The sequence below is a fragment of the Miscanthus floridulus genome, chromosome 14 (genome assembly GCF_019320115.1).
Source record: "Miscanthus floridulus cultivar M001 chromosome 14, ASM1932011v1, whole genome shotgun sequence".
Lineage (NCBI taxonomy): Eukaryota > Viridiplantae > Streptophyta > Magnoliopsida > Poales > Poaceae > Miscanthus > Miscanthus floridulus.
The window spans coordinates 16,370,181-16,390,074 of NC_089593.1; the positions used below are offsets into that span (position 1 = coordinate 16,370,181).

Sequence of the window (19,894 nt, forward strand, 5' to 3'; positions counted from 1 at the left end):
CTGTATCATGACTGATAAGCATGGCTGAAGAAGGTCTGGAACACGGACAGCCTAAAACTGATGCTGAAAAGGCAGAAATGGAAATGTAGACTTCAGTGAGGATAGACCATTACACGCATTAAAATATTTGGAAACAGGAAACTGATTCTCTTTCCAGCACGTCTAAGGCCTTCGCTTTGCATATACAACTTCAAAAAAATAAAAAAGATTGCTAACTGAATTCTCCTTTTGCCTTACGACTATTCAACTCGTATATAAGGAGAGACATGTAGTAAACTGATGAAATTGTCTCACAGGAATTCCAAAATTAGCATCATCTGACAAGGTACACGCATTATCAAGCACGGCTTAGTGTTACATGAGCTCCTGATGGTTACATGTAAGATGAAAAGAAGCTATCACTTTTACCATCGCTAGCTATGCTGCACCGTTGCAACTGCAACCAGAATTGCAGATGCTGCCATACTACCACCAACATGCACTAAACTTGCCGGTACTGTTCTGCAGCTAAATTTGTGTGCAGAAACACTAGTGACGCACTGCAGGTTTTCAGCTGGCTTTTTTTTGTATGTACACTAGCTTGGATATATCAGTTCTAAATTGGTGTTAGCAGTACGATTAGCAGATGGTGCAAGCAAATACTTTCTTGCTTTTTATCTGATTAGCAGCAGATGGTGTTAGCAGTACGATTAGCCAGAAGAGGTGCTTGCTCTGCCTCCTCATCAGGCTGGCCTGAAACAGCAATTTCGGAGCATTTGTCCTCTCTTTCTGGAGTAAGCGTCCAAGCGAAGCATAAGGAGATTGCCTGTAAATGTATTTAGCATTAGAAAAGCTCCCATGTTTAGATATCCAGTTGTAAAGCCATATTAACCATACTGCAGAGGAGAAAAGGTTCTAACCAAGAAGAAACCAGCCATAAGGAAACTGAATCCTCTGCAGTTGAAGGGGGCTTCGGGTGAAATGAAGTAAGCTGAAAGACAGGCATGGAAAAGGATAAGACCCGAATACACTCAATATAGAATGGAGCGTGTAGAGTCAGTCCATAGGATTAGGAATTATGAATTTGTAAAATAGTGCTAACAAGTCAGTGGGCTCATGTATAGAGGTGCCATGGATTGCATGGTTCCGACGAACCCTTGTGCCTTTCCCTGTGAATTTGTTTGTTTTTTTTTAAAAAACAATACTATGCCAGTAAGACAGAAGATTAGGCTAAAAGGTTTCATTCTTCAATTACCAAAACAAAACAAAGACAGGTAGCGTCTGTATGGGTACCTGGTCAGTTGAAAGTGCTTCCCCAGAAATTATTGCATAGGTCTGCAGATATGCATATTTATGACGCAAGTAAGTGTACAAGTATCACTTGAATGCAGAGAGGATATGATGCATGAATTGGTGCTGCAAAAGTTTCAGCCAGTTCCTTCCTTCAGATAATTTTTAACCATGAAACTCTGTAGATTTGCATATTTTCCACATGCATGCACAAATAGCATTGGAACACACTGAATATGTAACTGACGAATTTGATACTGAGACAGTTTTAGTCATAGAACATCCTTCTGTGAAATTGTAACCACGAATTTTTTGTTCCATACCACAACTCAACCAAAATACAAGATTGACTTACAGCTGGTTTGGCCAGAACACAGATGACACCCAGCGTAGAGCAAATGTAAGGCACCTGCAAAACAGATGCAAGTTACACAAAACAAATTTTTGCAATTGTACCACATAAACCCATCACAATGCATCTCCAAGCTCAAATACATACCCACCAAGCCCATGCAACACCATAAAGAAAAGCCTGCAGAACAATTTTTCCACAGAAATCGATAAACTGAATTTTGCAATAGTATACCTTAGATTGAAAACATAGCAAAGGATCCCGGAGCAATAACTCACATAGGCAATTGATGTGAGTATTGAAATGCATAATACTCCTTTTCCATCAATTATGCGGCTAAGAAGAGGGAGGACCAAAATCTGCAATTTAGAAACAGTATCGAAGCTGCAAATCTAACAAATGATACTAAGCCATTAAAAATTATGGTGGCCAACGGGGTACTAGTTAAAACTAAAATTTTCACCTGGGAAAAGATCGAACCAATATCTACCACCATTAGAATTTCTGAGAACTGATCCTTGTCAAAGCCAAATACTGACTTCAGGTAGTACTGAAAAAATGAAATCAAGTGCACAATTCTTTTAAACACTGTCGTGAAGCTTTTTAGAGAACGTACTATGCACGTGTTTCATTAAGAGGAGGGGATGTGACCCTCAAAAGTACAGAACAAAACAGAACACTGTCATGAAGTAGAAAGCAAGAAAATAATTACCAGAAGGACATCACTGATGCCCATCATTCCCAATTCATAGAAGAAAGAAATGACTGAGATTCGCCTAAGTGTTTCACTATAAACACAATAAAACAAGGAAGTTTAACAAAAATTGCATTAGCAGATGCAAACCACCGGCTGACTTGAAAACTAATTGATTGTCATTGTAAAGTTTCCGAGCATGAATAGATAAATAAGTACTGCCTTATTCTTAATGGAATCAGTAAGTCTGCTTCTCGTTCCTGTAGTCCCTTCATGAATGATTGAATGAAGGAAGAAGTTTCACTTAAACTCTGACAGAACTTTCATGATAGATATTTATGAACTCATATAAAACTTTATACATACTTTTTTGTTAAAAAAACGCCACATAGAAAAATACCTTTGCAAATATTTCTGGGACAAGTCATTATTATTGTTAATCGTTCAAATACAAGTTTATTATCAATATTTATTCCATGAGAACTAGGAGGGTGATCTAAACTTCTTATAGGATTTGACATGAAATTTCATGAATTACTTGAGTATTCAACTTCTTTAATTATAAAGTCAACTCTGACAGAAGCCTTACCTATTTTTGATTATACTAATGTTCTCCTTCATAGAGTTCCAGCGTTGCTGTCTCACCTCAATGCCGAGGTAGTAGGAGAGCGCTCCGAAATCGCTCATTTTGAAACGAGCAGCCATCTCACGCTTGAAGTCGTCAATGTCCTCCGCCGCGCTCAAGTGACGATCAAGTCATCCACATACACGTCGAAGACGAGCTCCTTCTTCCCCGTCGCCGCGTGTAGAGCGCGTGCTCCGTAGCGCAGCGAGTGAACCCAAGCTCGCCCAAGGTGGCGTCGAGCTTGGTGTTCCACGCCCAAGGGGCTACCGCAGCCCGTAGAGCGTGTTGCACAGCTTGAGCACCTTGTGCTCAGCGCCCTTGACGGCGAAGGCTAGAGCTTGCTTGACGAAGACCGTCTCTGTGAGCTCGCCGTTGAGGAACGCAGACTTGACGTCGAGGTGGTAGACGCGCCAATCCTTCGCTGCTGCCATGGCCAATAGCAGACGAATGGACTCCATTCGCGCCACCAGAGCAAAGACTTCCTCGAAGTCGATGCCCTCACGTTGCACGAAGCCACGGGCGATGAGCCGAGCCTTGTACTTGAGAATGGCGCCGCGCTCGTCCTACTTCACCTTGTAGACCCACTTCAAGCCGATTGGCTTGCAGCCCACCGGTGGATCTACCAGCTCCCATGTGCCATTGTCCTCGATGGCCTTCATCTCTTCCAACACCGCCTGTCGCCAATTGTCATCGCGTTTAGCCACTGCAAAATGTCGATGGCTCCTTGGCACTAATAAGGAGCAGCTCTGGATCATCGAGCACCCGACTCGTCAGGCCTGTGGCCCCTACATTGCCGACGATGTCGTCTAGCCTACGGAACCACACCTCCTCGCCATCGTGGAAGGCATCCATGAACTTGCTAATGTCGCTTGGAGGGGAGGTGAACTCGATCGGTGGTCCCCAGCCTCCCTGTTCTGCCGGAGTGGTCGGCATCGCTGTTGGACCGCTCGGCACCACTGCCGGAGTGGTCGGCATTGCTGCTGGTCCACTCGGCACCACTCCTAGAGTGGTCGGATCTACTGCTGGAGCAGTCGGCACCACTCTTGGAGTGGTCGGCACTGCTGTTGAAGTGCTCGGCACCCCCTCTAGAGTGTTCGGCATTGCTGCTGGACCGATCGGCACCTCTTCTCCAGCGTCTCCACCACCGTGGATGACTATCTGTTCGACGACAAAGGTGCTGCTCAAGCTGCTAGCTTCCCCTGTGCCTAGACCCTCCTAGTCCTAGACCGCCATCTCATCGAACACCACATCCCTAGAGATCACCACCTTACCTCCCTTGGGATCATAGAGCCGATACGCCTTGGTGCCCTCCTCGTAGCCCAGGAGCACCATCGGCGTGCTCCTGTCTTCCAGCTTGCCGAGGTGAGGCTTGGTGTTCTTCACATGGTCGACGCAGCCAAATGTCCTGAGGAAGGATACATTCAGCTTGCGTGCATGCCAAGCCTCGAACGACGTCTTGCACTTCAGGGCCTTGGTGGGCACGCGATTGAGGATGAACACCGCCTCTCCCCAGAACTTTGCCGACAAGCTTTTGGCCTTCATCATCGACCTCGCCATGCCGACCACCGTCTGGTTCCGCCGCTCCACCACGCCATTCTGCTACGGCGTGTACGGCGCGGTGTGGTGACACATCACCCCTTGATCCGCGCAGTACGCAGCAAACTCCACCGAGGTGAACTCGCTGCCGTGATCCGTCCTTAGCATGCGTAGCTTCTTCCCACACGCGTCTTGAACCTCTTGATCGCCTCCGACGCCTCGCCCTTGCTCGTCAGGAGCTACAACCACATGTAGCGGCTACATTCATCCACGAGCAGAATGAAGTACTTGCGCCCATCGTGCATTGCCGGCGTGATCGCCCAGCAGAGGTTACCATGGACCAGCTCGAGGGCGTCAGCCATGCGGTACTTCGCCGTTTTCGGGAATGGCAGCCTTCTTTGCTTCCTGGCCAGGCAGCTGTCACATAGCTCGCCGGCGTCCTCGATGTGAAGCAGCCTAGTCACCATCTTCTCCAGCCGACCAAGAGCGTCAAAACTGAGATGGCCATACCGGGCATGCCATGGCTCCTCCGTGCGCCGTGCAGCCAAGCAGATGGGCTGCTCTACCTTTAAGTCATGCAGGTACAGCCGGTTTCGAGACCTCTTCACCTTAGCAAGAAGCCACTGCTTCCGGTCCCAGATCCTGAGGACGATGTCCTTGATCAGTTCCTCGCAGCCACGCTCATCTAGCTGACCAATGCTGATGATGCTTGAACGTAGCTGTAGGATGTAATATACATTCGTCAGCACGCTGTGCTCGCCGTTCTGGCACCTGAAGATGATGGTGCCGCGCTCTCAGATCGCCACCCTTGAGCCGTCACCGAACTTCACCATGCAGGTCACGTTGCCGTCGAGCTCGGAGAAGGCTGCCTTGGAGCCCATCATGTGGTTGCTGACGCCGGAGTCCAGGTACCATTGCTGCTCTTGCTCACCGCCCACACGTCCGAGGTGGATTTGGGCGTGCGGTTCGTCGAGGTTGACAGCCTTCAGAGCCTTCCCATGCTCCTCCACCGCCGTCACCTCTCCCTTCTCCCTGGCCTCAACGTCGTGCAGTGCACAGAACATAGCCATCAGGAGAGTGGCCTCATCATCATCATCAGCCTACACCAGATGAGCCTCAGCCTCTTCTCCTGCTTGCGATTTGGGCACTCCTTTGCCCAATGGCCTGTCTTCCCGCAACGTCGACAGACGTTGGGGTCGACCTTCTTCTTCTTCTCCGAAGAAGCCTTGCCGCGGCGCTTGCCATCGCCACCGCGGCTGGAGGAGGCTTCCCCAGACTTCTTCTCCTTCATCCGGGCAGCCCACTCCTCCTCTGTCATCAGCAACTTGCCGCTGTCCATTGTTGCTGTGGCCTGCTCCATGCGCTCGTCCACCGCCCATAGACAACCTATCACATCCTCAATGGTGAGGGTGGACAAGTCCAACATTGTCTCTATGGAGAGAGCGATTTGGATGTACTTCACCAGTACGGAGTGGAGGTACTTGGAGACCGCCTCTTCTTCGTTGATGGTGACGCTGTGGCTCCTCAGCTTGCTGATGAGCGACTGCAGGCGGAGGGAGAAGTCCTTCGCCGACTCACCATCCTTGAACTTGAGGGTGGCGTACTCCTGCTTCAGCAGCTGGGCCGTCGTCTTCTTTGCGCGGTCGGAGCCGACGCGCATCACTACAATGGCCTCCCATGTCTCCTTAGCAGAGTTCTTCGCCCCCAACGGCTCCCTGTACTCCGCCAGCACAGCAGCGAGGATAGCCTCCAACGCTGACATATCGTCTTCTTCGTTGTCGGTGCCCTTGTCAATGGCATTCCAGAGCCGTCGGGCTCTGAGCTTGACCTTCATGATCACCGCTCACTTGCCATACTTGGTGCGAGTCAGCGTCGGCCAACTGGTGCCGCTGACCTCCCGCACCATGCGCACGACGACCTCCTGTCGTGGCTGGGCAGCCACAGCAGCGCCGCTGCTGTCGTCCATCTCTGAACCGTCCGTCATTGCCAACGGTTAGTCCGGCGACGACGCTTGTACGACTTTGATACCACTTATTGGTCCCTCGGTTGCCCTGCACAGGTAAGCAGTAAGCTTACCAGCACACTCACTCACTATGGCTAGAGGTAGAAGAAGATAATCACACTCACTCACTATGGCTAGAGGTAGAAGAAGATATTAAGAACAGCTCACACACACAGAGCACAAGCCCAGCGCTGGTCGAAAGCTCTGCTTCTGGATGTGGCAAATTGAACTGATTTGCTGTATTGCCTTGGCATAGCATATATACAGGTGCTTGGTACCTCTACCAGGTACGTAGTTGTTGGTGAGTACACCAACTACCTACTCCTAAGATACAAGGCTTAGCTCAGCCATCTCTTCACTACATGGCTGAAGTAAACCATTCCTACTCCCTTACTGCAATAGCAGCAGGGACTGAACAGCTGAGCCGACCAGTTCCAACTCCTAATCAGGGAGTGGACAGCTTAGCCGACTAGTTCAAATGGGGAGCAACAGATTATGTCTTACAAAACTGACAAAACAACTGATACCTGAAAAACCATGGTCTGAACTTATAAACTGAAACTTGCAAAGAAGAATAAAATAATTAACAATACGATGCAACTAAACATAAATAACTCAAAATAGTGATACCTGAAAAATCCAACTCTCAGGAAGAAACCTTGAACAGATATTTCCTAAAGCGTGTGAAGCAGAGAAAATTCCTGTCAGGAAACCAAAGGCAGCTGCCCTCTTTGATGGTTCAACCACATCCGCCTAATTTACGAGAACATTTTAGACTGTCAGATTGTGTATGTTTATTCACAAACAACGAAACAAATGTATAGTGGTACACTTCCGTCTGTTTGTATCAGATATATTCAATTATTCACAAACAGTGCCACTTGAAGAATCTTATTGTCTTTCAAGTATCAAATATTGTTGATTTTTTTGTAGTTTATTCTTTTAGTTACTTAATTAGTGACATTGAAAACATAAGGTAACTAGGTTCCATCTAGTCACCAACTTCAGTCAAGGCAATAGTTCATGTAAAAAGAAAAGAAAAATGATTTTACCTTAGAAAAAAAAAGATGCATTAGCAGACTTCACTTGACAATACGGGAGCAGTTCAACCACTGACATGCCATTTTTTTTCTACAATGGAGAAAAAGTTGAAACTATTTCTCACCGTGTATGTAACTGCAAAAAATATTATGGTTCCTTGGCCGATCATGTATGAGAAAGTACGCATAACAAGGTAGACATGCACAGTAGTCCTTGAATTTTTCCATGCAAGCAGAGCTGCAGGCATGAACACCAATTAACATCCACATCAAATGGTCAAATGGTTTAACGCAAAAAATTCCTATGGACAAATTAACACTTTACTGAAAGGAACAGGCATAGACGTGCTCCATGGTCAAATTGAAACTGAATCCATATGCATTGTCTAATGTGACTAGTAGTGTGGCCTATAAATTGAAGGGATCACATTAGTAGCTGAGACAACAAATCGGAAAATTACCAAATGGTATTATGGAGGTGGAGGCAGAGAGGAGGAGGATAGGCTTGCGGCCATATTCATCTGCTAGCTGACCTATCAGAGTGAGCCCTATAGTCCTGAAAATGCCCCCAACCTGCAATCAGTTATAAGGTGAGCAAACATGCGCTCAATTACGTTGAACTGAAACTTGATTTCCAGGAAAAACAAATAACCAGCACAGATGAATTTGTTTATCCTGTTTCAATGTTTACTTGTTTAGCTGAATTATTGTACTTGGCTCAAAGAAACACTATATGCTTCAGGAAACAAACAGATTTCCTATACCAACTGTTCTGATGCCAAAGCAGAAACATCCCTCAATGGTCACCACGTAATTCTGATAGCATAATTTCACCAACTTAATCAATCTATGTGACAGATGCATGGTCGTTTTAGTAACTAACTACAAAGAGAACACTGGTACGGAAGGATGTGTACTCAGGCGATATAGATAGACAGATTCCCCTAAAAAAAGATAGACAAATTCCAGACAAACTGAAAAGTACTATTCGCCGATTTGTTTCAAGAGAAAAATACTGTTCATTCGTTGAAAAAGTACGGCTGATAAGACAAGCGAACATGGCCCAGTGGTGCTCAATTAAAGCCACAAGTACGGCTGTAAAAGAAGTCCTAACATATATCCAAGATTTACATACGCTCTGCAGTAAGATCTGTATATGGTATTGCTCCTTTGACATTTTGTTGATCACTTGTGGCTTTTGGCAAGATTCGTAAGGCAGCTTAATGTGTTTCGCTTTCACTCGTGTTGCGTTAGCACTTTCTTTTCCTAGAGAAACCAAGTTGTTATAATGGAAACAATAGTGCACAAACCAAAATCGTATAGAGACATACATACCGAGGACTGAAGGCCGGTGAGGTAGATAGCCTCAGAGCAGGGCGTCGAGGCAGAGCTGGTAGCAGTGAGGGTGAGGGGGCAGAGCGCGGTGGTGACCTTGTCGACGAGTGCAGGCACGATCATCTCCTCGGCGACCCCGTACAGCGCCATCCCTACCAGGAGGTGCAGCAACGGCCTCATCACAACTCTCATCTCGTCGCCTCCAAGGCAACCCATCTCCAGATGTCCTTCCCTTCCCTTGAACGTAGCAGGTGGAGCTAAAAAGGACAGAGGGGGTCGAGTGCCATGTCGAGCAGGCAGTAAAGTAAATTCAGGTGATGGATTGAGATCAAATGGACCTTCAGTTGACTTTTACTTGCTGTACCCTCTCGCGCGCGTGACCTCCCTTCGGGCGCCACAGTCTCCGACCGCCCGCCGCCGACGAGGGCCGGTACACGGAGACTGGACCTTACAAGTTACAAGGAGGAGGGTGAGCTGTGGCGCTGCCGCCAGAGCTGACGGAGAAGAAATTCGGTGTCCGGGGAGGCGGAGGAAAGGGACGAGCCGACGAGGCGCAGGAGGAGGCAGGCGGCGCCGGACGCGAGGACGGCAGGGAGGTGGCGCGTAGGGGAGGCGGGAGCCGGGAACGGGGCTTGGCGGTATTTTTATTTGTTTTTCTTTTCTTTTTTTTTTCCATTGGTGCACCGTGAGTCCGTGACGGATGCTTACGTCATGTCCGGAGCTGCTCAGCTTGTGGTAGCGCCGGAACGTCCGTTTTCCGCGCTTCAGCCCTGTTGGCTCGAACTTACGCTTTTTCCTCTCGTAACAAATTAGCTCCGACCAGAAACCATCAGCTGAACAACCCAAATAGGTCCGCGCTGTGCCGAACATCACCAGCATCAAGAAGAGGAGGAGGGGGTGGCGGATGCCCAGCCGACGTTGAAAGGAGGAGACACCGAGGCGAGGCAGCGGAAAGCGAGGAGAGAGATGCAATACCCGATTTACTTTTGAAACATCCAGATGCAACACTTGCAACATACGTTTGAAGACAGATGAAACACACATGCATCTGAAACACTTGCAAAAACAAATGAAATACACTGAGAAACCATCATAAGACATACACAACATGAAGACAAAGCACTTGTAACATATGTGAAACATATGCAACATCCAAATAAACACATTTGCAACATATGTCTGAAAAACAGATAAAACATTAAGAACCGAAGCTTGCAACATACGTGTAAAACCATTGCAACATATGCAACATCATAATCTACTTTTGCATCATCCGCATGAAACACTTGCAACGTACCTATGAAATATCTGAACACTTAGAAACATACGCTTCCAACATGCGTTTTCACCCTTCTTCCGTATGACGCAGCGCAGAGCGGGGAATGGGCAAGCGGAGGGCAGTTCCGTCGTGACCCCTTCTCGAGGCGAGCGGAGGGGGCGGCGGGGATAGTCCACTGGCAAGCTTTGCCCTCACTACGGGCTATCGCTGTCGCAGGTGGGTGGAGAGGAAGGCGGGGACATGCCAGCAATGGGCGTAGGCCGCCGCCGAGCTCTGCCGGGAGGAAGGGGACGGCCTCAGGCGTAGGCGGCTGCCGACGAGCTCTGGTAGGGCGGGGTTGGGAAGAAGGGGTCGGCAGGGAGCTCTGATCGGGTAGGGGACAGGAAGAAGGCCAGCGGAGGCGCCGCGGGGGATGGCACGGGATGGAGGCGCCACAGGGAGTGGGACGAGCGGATGGCCACATGTGAGTTTTTTTGAGAGCGTGTACGGATGGGGCGGACACCCGTGGCGTATCATTATCGATTCTAAGTTCCATTCTAGGTTGTAAGTTGTTTTTTTAGGTTACTATGTAAGTAGACATAATATATAACTAGGTGTATTGCTAAAGCTATGTGCATAAAAAAACTAGAACAACTTATAATTTAGAAGAGAGAGAGTAGAAGGAGATCCAGGATGTCCCTAATTCCTACCGCACAGTAGCCATCTTGCTTGCAGGTCTCTCAAGCATGGCCCTCCGCCCCGACTTGCACGCAAATCCCAAGCGCCTGAGGAGTACGGGAGCCCGACCCACGTGTTGTAGCTCACTAATATCAACCCTGGTCACGATGCTCGCCTTCTAAGCTCCGTCACCGTTGTAACTTGAGATGAAGATTGTTTTTTGCGAGGTATGGGAGGAGCACGAGGAGGATTAACTAACTTGCAACGTACTAGGGACGAGTTCTTCATCATCTTGCTCTAAAGTTATCCACTCCTAGCTAGAGCCATTGTTTCACAATATGAATCCATCACTCCATGCAAAGCAACTACATTTATATACTGGGGATGCTAATAATTGATTTGGGTTCTAAATTCATTTGCAGAAATGAAGTACATGATTAGACCATTCAATCATTACAGGTTTACAGCTGACTTCTAGTGTATGTACGAAATCTATTATATATGAACCCTATATTGGATTTGACGGCTAATTTAGCTAATGTGATGAGTAGAGGCACTATTGACTTCCATTTGGTTGAAAGCTCTTGTTCAATTTCGTGGATTCATGGTTTTGGCCATCAAGATAATAGTGGTGCTTGCAATGCTTCCTCATCAGGGTCATTTGAATTTGGAACTTCTCGGGATTTATCCTTTCTTTTGGGATGAAGTGTCCAAGCAAAGCATAAGGACGTAGCCTGTATAAATATTTAGCAAAGAAGGGATCTATTGGTGGTTCATATTCCAGAATCCAAACATATAAATATATTGCATCACTTTATTATCGCATTTCAATCATACTAGGAGAGCAAAAGAACCCACCAGGACCAAAGCAGCCATAAGGAAACTGAAACCTTTGCAATTGAAGGGGGCTTCCTGTGAAATGAAGTAAGCTGAAACAGAGGAGCCAATAAAAAAGGTGTGATCAAATACAGAATGTAGTGTGTAAGGTCCCTAAGAAATTAAATGCTGGAATTTTCCAAGTTGATACAAAAGGTGATTGCTCACATGTTAGTGGGTTCATTAAAAGTGGTGCCAACATTCTAGCCACAGACTCTACGGTTGCGATAAGACCTTGTGCCTTCCCCTGAGAGAAACAACTGGTTGATAATACATAATTTTTTTTCTCGAACAGATAACACAGAATATCAGAGTATGCACATAAAACGTTTCAAGATTGAATTAACAAAAAAGCCATGTTAAGTGGCGTATGGACATGTACCTGATCAGTTGCGAGTACTTCCAAAGAAATGATAGCATAAATCTGCATATTTGCATATTTCAATGCTAGTAAGTATGCAATAATGAAATATCACTGGAAAATTTGGAATGCACTGAAAATATTGAATTTGGAACTGAAAATATTGAACCCCTAAGCCAGCACACGGCCCTCTTCTCATCTCTCGTCAGGTTGTAGCTCGCGCCCGGAAGGTCGACTTTCCCGCTCTACGTCGCCGGTGTCGGGTGAATTTCGGTCATAATGTCCTGGTTGACAAGATCTATCTGTGACTTCAGACCCTCCTTCGTCTTAGTCTTGATGTCTAGCAGGACGCCAATGGAGTTTTGAAGACATTCTTCTCGAGGTGCATGCAGTCGATGGCATGGGGCGTATCTAGTTCCTTCCAGTACGACAGGTACTTGAAGAAACATGACTGCTTCTTGAAAGGAACGGGGGCGATAGGTGGTTCCTCCATCTTATCCCGCTTCCTCTTCTTCCTTGTTGTGATCCCATCTTCCTCTTTCTTCTCCTTTTCGAACTCAACGTCTATGCCCTTCACCATGTCAAACACCTTTTGCCCGTACCTCGTCCTTTCCGGCTCGTCAATTTGAGGCTCGTCCTGGTTGTTGAAGTACTTATTCATCGTAGCTGTCCAGTACCTGTGCTTTTTGACGAGGAATCGCATATGCCTCATGTACACCATCTTCTTAGACGCATTAATGTAAGTGTAGCAGGTACCGTCAATGCAAACTACGCAACCTGACTTACCTTTGATCTGCCCCGACAGTGAAAAAAGACCAGGGTAATCGGTGATGGTGACAAAGATTATGGCTTTTAGAGTGAACTCTTTCTTTTGGGATGCATCCATCATCTTGACCCCTTCTTCCCATAGTATCTTCATGTCCTTTAAAAGGTCCTAATGGCTAGATAGGGGTGAATAGCCTATAAAAATTTCTATAACAACACTACGCAAAGCGGTTAGACAAATATGAGACGAAGCGAATGTTGCGCTAGCCTACTAAGAATGTAAGCCACCTACTATAATTCTAGTTGCTATTGTCTATAAGCACTCAAAGGCTATGTCACTACATTAAATTAGTGAGCTCTCAAACACTAATTAAAGAGCCTCACTAACCACTAACACGACTCTTGCTTGCCCTCAAAACTATCTACACTAAAGGGCCAAGCTACACTAAGAAATGCGCGGGAAGGAAGGAGTGTTATACCGCCGTGTAGAGGAATGAGCCAATCACCAAAGGGGCCAATCAATCACAAGAATGAATACCAATGAAGACCAATCACCTCGGGATCAAATGATGACACAATGATTTTTTACCATGGTTGACTTGCTTGTCGGCAAGCTAGTCCTCGTTGTGGCGATTCACTCACTTGGAGGTTCACGCGCTAATTGGTATCACACACCAAACTCTCAATAGGGTGCCGCACAACCAATACAAGATGAGGATCACACAAGCCACACGCAATCTACTAGAGTTGCCTTTCGTGATCTCCTACGGGGAAGGCACAAGAATCCCTCACAATGTCAACGATCGGAGCCGGCAACAATCACCAGTAGCCGCTCAACGATCCACCAATCACCGGGGCGTCTAGGTGTCGGCAAACACCAAGAGTAACAAGAACTCCACCAGTCCAAATCGCCCAACTAGTGCCACAAGATGCTAGAACACTAAGTAATGCACTAGAGGCTCTCCAATCTCACTCAAGATGATGAAATCAAGTGTGCAAGTGAGTGAAGTGGTGTGCTCAGCTCTCAATGGGTGTATGCAGCTGTTAGAAGTGCCAAGAGAGTGGCCAAGGCCGGCCACTAGCTCTATTTATAAGTCCACAAGCAAATAGAGCCGTTAACCCTTTGGAGCAGCTTTCTGTGAGGGCACCGGACACGGCAGTGCCTGGCACCGGACATGCCGGTGCTCCTCCCAACGGTCGCTTTTCAACGGCTATAAACTAGCCGTTGGGGCACCGAACAGGGTGGCGGTGGCACCGCCCTTAGGGTGCCGGTGACCACCTGGCCATCTGCTCGAATACCCCCTTCTCTAGACTTTTATGGCGGTGCACCGCCATCAGGGCGACGGTGCCTGCGGTGGTGCCCAACAACCCTTCCCTTGCTCTCTGGATAAAAGAGGCGGTGCCACCGCCCCACCAACAGCGGTGATCAGGCGGTGCACCGCCCTCTCCATGGCGGTGAACACCGGACGCACCGGTGCCCGCGCCTCCACTGCTGCTCTCGGCCAGAGTCCAGGTGGGCACCGCCCTCTAGGGGTGGCGGTGCCACCGGACAGGGTGGCGGTGCTCCCCAGGGCAACCCGCGGCTCTCGGCTTCCTAGCCGGTCACCGCCACAGGGGTGGCGGTACACTGGACAAGGGGTGGCAATGCCCCAGTGGCAGCACCCCAAGCCGAGTTTCGCCTCCGTTTCTTCACCTTTCTCACCACCTTTGCAAATGTGCTAACACTCCAAGTGTTTCACCATCACGTGCAAGTGTGTTAGCATTTTCACAAATATTTTTCAAAGGTTATTCACTTCTCACCGATTGTGCACTAGGCCTAAAATGCAATGCAAGTATTTCAACATTTAGTGGCACTAGATGATCGAGTTGTCCGATAAGAACTCCTCTCTTAATAGTACGACCATCTATCCTAAATGTGATCACACTCTCTATAGTGTCTCGATCACCGAAAACAAAATACCAAAAGGGATTATGGTGGTGAAGGCAGTGAGGAGGAGGAGAGAGGCTTCCGACCATATTCATCGGCTAGCTGGCCTATGAAAGGAAATCCTATAATTCTGAAAATCCGTGCTACCTGCACTTGAGCAAAAGAGATGATCAGACAAGTATTCATTGCCTTAAGGAAATGCCCCCACTTAGGGGCACATATCTTATTTTGTGATTAATGGAAACATAGTAAGTTGCATGAACATATTTTTGCTAAGAATAATGTGAAAGGTTAGGTTTCATGGATGCATCAAGAGTAGAGCCACCGAAACCAGCATGACAAATCAGGTGAGTAAAGCCTCCAACATCTGAGTTTGTAGCCTTCCAATTTGAGATGTGCAGTTCAGATTCGTCTAACAAACTTTGTAAGTCCGATTGGGTTGACCGAACGGGCCAGAGACCTACGGGCTACGGTGACCATGTCCACAAAAATGGTGCTGGCCCCAGAGCCCGATGCCCAGAAACAGAGGTCCACATCTCAAAAGAAGAAGAACAAGAAGAAAGAAACAGAAACAGAGATCATCCCCTACCTTGCACACCAATCGTAGCACAGAAGTGGCAATAAGAAACCATCCTGGAATTTAGAAATCTACCGCAGCTGACTAGATACATGAGATCGAGAATTTGAGATTTGGAAACATACCGAGGACTCCAAGCCGGTGAGGTAGATGGCCTCCGGGCATGATCTGCTGTCGTCGGCGGTGCAGAGCACAGCGGTGACCTTGTCGACGAGCGCCGGCACGGTCATCGCCCCGGCGACCAAGTAGAGCACCAGCCCCACGATCAGGTGCAACACCGGCGGCCTCATCCCCACCTCGCCGCCTCCAAAAGCTCTCATCTCCTTCCACTCCGGCCGTCCGCCCGGGCCCGGACTCTTCTTGGCAGGATGTCTGTTGCCGGTTGGTTTCAACTTGCAAGCCGGTAGGCAACAACAGGGTGTGAGAGCACTTCGTATCAGGCACCATCATATCAGCTTCACTTAAAAAAGTTTTCTAAAAGGAGAGAAAATGATAAGGTGACGTGAGCTGTGAAAATGATAGGCCAGAAATATCAGATCAAATGATAGTAGAATACGTATCCCATATTGTAGCTTTTTTTTTTTTTTTTTTTTGCGCTCAATCAATATCACATCTCCTTACGGATACTTATTCTGACCTTTTGCTCGTTTATTTGGGCCCTCTTGTCATGGTTCTTTTCAGTCCTACTATGTTCTCCTGTTGCAGTCATGATCGCTCGTAGCTTTCAGACTGTGGAAATTACTGAAAAGAAAACTTGTGCGGGTAGCTAATATGACAACAGGGGCAGCAACAGCAGGTTTGCAAGGGAACAAGTTGCCTAATAATACAAAAGAGATCTAAGCATAGTCCCAACCAAGAAACTATCATGGTTTCTATGGCTATTAATTAGAGTGCCAACCAGAGGTGAAGCCTGCTCAAAATAGACCCCGGTGCACACTCTATATATCGAATATAAAGGAACGTATACAATTTTAAAGGAAAAATACTTGGAAAATTTGAGGAATATATTAGCAAACTTTTGCTTTACCATGGTGCACCCGAGGAAGCCAATGTAGCTTCGCCCCTAGTGCCAACTAAACAAAATGATGATGTATATTGTATCATTAGATTTAATAAGAAAGAGAGGAGGAAGTAATTTCTTATACAAGAAACTATATGTCTACATGAAAACCAAGATAGAATAAGATGTGATAAGTGGATGATAGGAGAAAGATCAGATCAAACAATAGTTCTCCTTTCCAACTTTAATTGTTGTTCTCTCTTCATCTTAATGGTGAATTGAGGTGTTCTAGGTGCACTAACCTCAGTAGTGTCCCTCCCAGCCAAGCATTGGTGAGTTTCAATGTTTGTCTACTAACATGAGATAGTCTGTTTTTCTCGATTTGCGGTAGCGATTGATACTGTTTACACCAAAATTTGGGAAGAAGAACGCGGGAACTCGAAACTTCCAAGATTGAGTCATCAAGGAATCGATTGCATAAGTATCGATATCAGCTGATTCGGATGCGGCACTGGAATCAGCTCTCTTCGGATGACATCAGCAGATAACGCCAATAAGCTACGGTTGGCGTCGGGAAAGACATGTCGGACTCTACAAAAGAGAAAGATTAGGGTCCAAGTTATCTTAAATTAGGAATGCTTTCTCTTAATACCAAAAGTTGTAATGAATCGTACTTGAGTAGGATTCATGCTTAGGTTCCGGATATAAATATCGGACCCCGTCTATTGTAAAAGGACATCCAATCAATCAATACCAATTACTTTTTTTTGCTTCACGCCAACCCTTAGGAGTAGGAGTAGTGTAGATCTCGGCGATTTCTTCAACAAGCAGGGCTACATCGGTCCGGTCGACCTCCGGCTTGTCTGTAAGTACCGTCATGGCTTATACTTCTGTTCGTAAGGCTGCATCGGTTAAGTTCGACCTCCACTGCGAGCTCTAGCGTAAGCTAGTTATCGATCCTTATCTAGTTCAAGTACGGCTGCATCGTTTAGGTTCGACCTCCACTGCTCGAATTAGATTAAGGTCAAGTTATCGACTCTATCTAAGGGTGACATCCTTCTGGTAGATTCATTAAGTTACCGATCTTGCTGATGTTCTTATTGTCATTAGTTTTCAGCAATATCAACCTGCCCGATCGAGATAGATCTAGATCGGCCTCACATCCTTTTAATCCATCGTTTATTTTGTTATATTGCGACGGTTCTTACTTTAAACGACGGATTATGTTTCATCGGTCGTTCTGCTTCGATCTTGGTCATGCATAGTACGCGGTCAAGGCATGCCTGATCTTGAGAAGGTTTACTAGCTAGTTGAATCTAGTCCATAGCTCGCTATTATGGATGTATCGATCCGGTCGATCCCCACTGTTAGTACTTTAGATCGGAGGATGCTAGCTGGTAGATTTGTTTTCGACCGGGCATGACCCTGGCTGTTTGCTATGCCCGCATCGGCTAAATAGCCGATCGTCTGTGCTTTAACGCCTACAGTGTGTCTCCATGATCCTGTCAAATGTGAATAGATCTGTTTATTTTAAATGGTTGATTTGTTGTCTTTATCATGGCTGCCATTGACCCATTCGAACCCCACTGTTAAAGATAATAGGTTAGGTCTGATGAGTTCATAGATCTGTACATGTTAAATAGTCGATTGTTCATATGTTGTACTCCATTTTCTACCTGAATCGGCTATTTCAGCTAATTCGCTTGTGCTTTCACACAAGCGAAATGTCTTTCAGAAAACCTATCAATGTATAGACGGTTTTATAGATTCTTCGATTTAGTTTGTTATTATCATCATAGCTGTCATCGATCCGGTCGAACCTCCTTATTGATAGTAACAGATTAGATTCAGAGCGTTTGTAGATCCATTTGTACTAGACAGTCGATTTGTTCGTATGTTATATCATTTCTCGTTAGATTCATCGGCTCAATGTTTTACACTGGTAATATCCACCTAGCTAATGATTTTACTTACATCTGCGTGCACTATACTTATCATCATAAAATCAATCGCAACCGACGAGCTTTTACAGTCCTTAATAGCTGATTTCTTCGCGTATCGGCTGTTTAGTCAATTTTTTCTGTCTGGCTGCTCCTAAAGCGGCATACTTGAAACTGTCTGGGCAAGACCGGCATGTTCTACCTTAAATTACTCATAAACTTTCTCTCCTTGTCAATTGCAGATCAAATTGACTGGCACGCCCTCGGGAGGAATTCACAGGATCGGTTGGTCCTGCGTTGAAGTCAAGCGGATCTCCAGCCTTGCTCCATCAAGCAGATCCTTCTGGCTTGCTGTGTGCCAGGCGCATTGATACATTTTTGTGCCGACACACGTTCTGCCACGCCCAGTGGGACCCCACAATTGTCATGGCAACTCACAACAACAGTGACATCCTTATGGTGCCTTATGAAGACCTACCCAATAAGGATAAAGATGTTATCAATAAAGCTATAGAAAAATTTCAGAACAAGTGTTTGTTGTCCTATAGCAAGACACGCGACAATAAAGTTGTTCAAAAGTGTCCACTACCAGGAGTTTTGTTGCATGGGCAGTCAGATACAGACGAAGCTGATGACAGACGTTTCTTCATAGATGTTGTAAACAAATCTGTTCATGATGCCATGTTGCACCATAATGCAACTTTCTTGAACACATTCCACAATACCATGAAAGAGGTGTTTCATGGATTTCCAATTGATCAGGTTGGACCGGCCTTTTACAATATTCCACATCCGTTGACTCAAGGGACTAATCAAGCCGGTACTATCCATCAAGAAGCAGCACTAACTAGTAATGATGATGTCCAGGCAGTTCAGAGCTCATCTGAGCAGGTTCAAGGTACCACTACCAATCAAGTACAAAATAATCCTAGATCAGCAGTGCAGTATGTGCAACAGCCAACGGGACAAGTTCAGAACTAACTGGTTAATTTTGGCACATCAAGCCAGATACCATCGTCGGCTCAAAAAATAGCGCCATCAGTGCAAAGGATTCGTAGAGATACAGATCCCAGCATCTACAACCAGAGACTTCAAGCAACAAACCAACAAAGAGCCCAATAGATAGAGATTCCACAAGGATATCATTATGACACAGATTACAATACCTTTCATATAATTCCAAATCCAGGGTATTAAGGTACCTAAAATCTTAATCCACAGATGGGTTAGCAATTGCAAAGAAATCCAGATTCGAATGCTGATGAGTTGTTGCTTAGAGTGACCGAGATGATAAAGAATCAGTTTGGTTTGAAGCCAAAAGGGCAGACCTTCTCATACAAACGCCCATATCTAGAGTGGTATGATTTGGTCGCTCTTCCTACAAATTATAGGCTCCCGGAGTTTGCTAAGTTCACTAGCCAAGATAGCACAAGCATAATAGAACATGCCAGTCGGTATCTTACATAGTTGGGCAAAGCATCCATTGAAGAGGTCCATCGAGTTCGTTTCTTCTCCTTGTCCCTGTTAGGACCAGCCTTCACTTGGTTTTCATCATTACTAGTCAATTCCATTGCCAATTGGGCTGACCTAGAGAAGAAGTTTTATACATATTTTTATACTAGGACAGAAGAAAAGAAAATTACTGATTTGACGACCATA

At 46.3% G+C, this 19,894-nt stretch overlaps 2 protein-coding genes across 5 annotated transcripts; both read right to left on the minus strand.

Annotated features, from left to right (window-relative positions):
- Nucleotides 1-301: 301 nt before the first annotated feature.
- Nucleotides 302-9,885, minus strand: LOC136506039 (uncharacterized). Of its 4 annotated transcripts, none has more exons than XM_066501165.1 (13): nucleotides 9,192-9,885; nucleotides 8,854-9,110; nucleotides 7,980-8,091; nucleotides 7,644-7,756; nucleotides 7,109-7,231; nucleotides 2,085-2,171; nucleotides 1,900-1,980; nucleotides 1,769-1,801; nucleotides 1,625-1,678; nucleotides 1,273-1,314; nucleotides 1,082-1,148; nucleotides 900-970; nucleotides 302-805 (listed from the first exon to the last, which is right to left on the minus strand). In XM_066501165.1, the coding sequence occupies exons 2-13, from the start codon at nucleotides 9,067-9,069 to the stop codon at nucleotides 662-664; spliced, it is 1,143 nt and encodes a 380-aa protein (XP_066357262.1). In that variant the 5' UTR covers nucleotides 9,070-9,110; nucleotides 9,192-9,885; the 3' UTR covers nucleotides 302-661. The 4 variants fall into 4 exon arrangements, with proteins under 4 accessions (XP_066357262.1, XP_066357263.1, XP_066357265.1 ...); XM_066501166.1 differs by having other exon boundaries at nucleotides 8,854-9,300; nucleotides 9,394-9,884; XM_066501168.1 differs by lacking the exon at nucleotides 9,192-9,885 and adding an exon at nucleotides 8,654-8,784 and having other exon boundaries at nucleotides 8,854-8,976.
- Nucleotides 9,886-11,032: 1,147 nt separating this feature from the next.
- LOC136506041 (uncharacterized) lies at nucleotides 11,033-15,707 on the minus strand. Its single transcript, XM_066501169.1, has 5 exons — nucleotides 15,421-15,707; nucleotides 12,048-12,089; nucleotides 11,834-11,912; nucleotides 11,648-11,718; nucleotides 11,033-11,523 (listed from the first exon to the last, which is right to left on the minus strand). The coding sequence occupies exons 1-5, from the start codon at nucleotides 15,613-15,615 to the stop codon at nucleotides 11,407-11,409; spliced, it is 504 nt and encodes a 167-aa protein (XP_066357266.1). The 5' UTR covers nucleotides 15,616-15,707; the 3' UTR covers nucleotides 11,033-11,406.
- Between the last annotated feature and the right edge of the window lie 4,187 nt (nucleotides 15,708-19,894).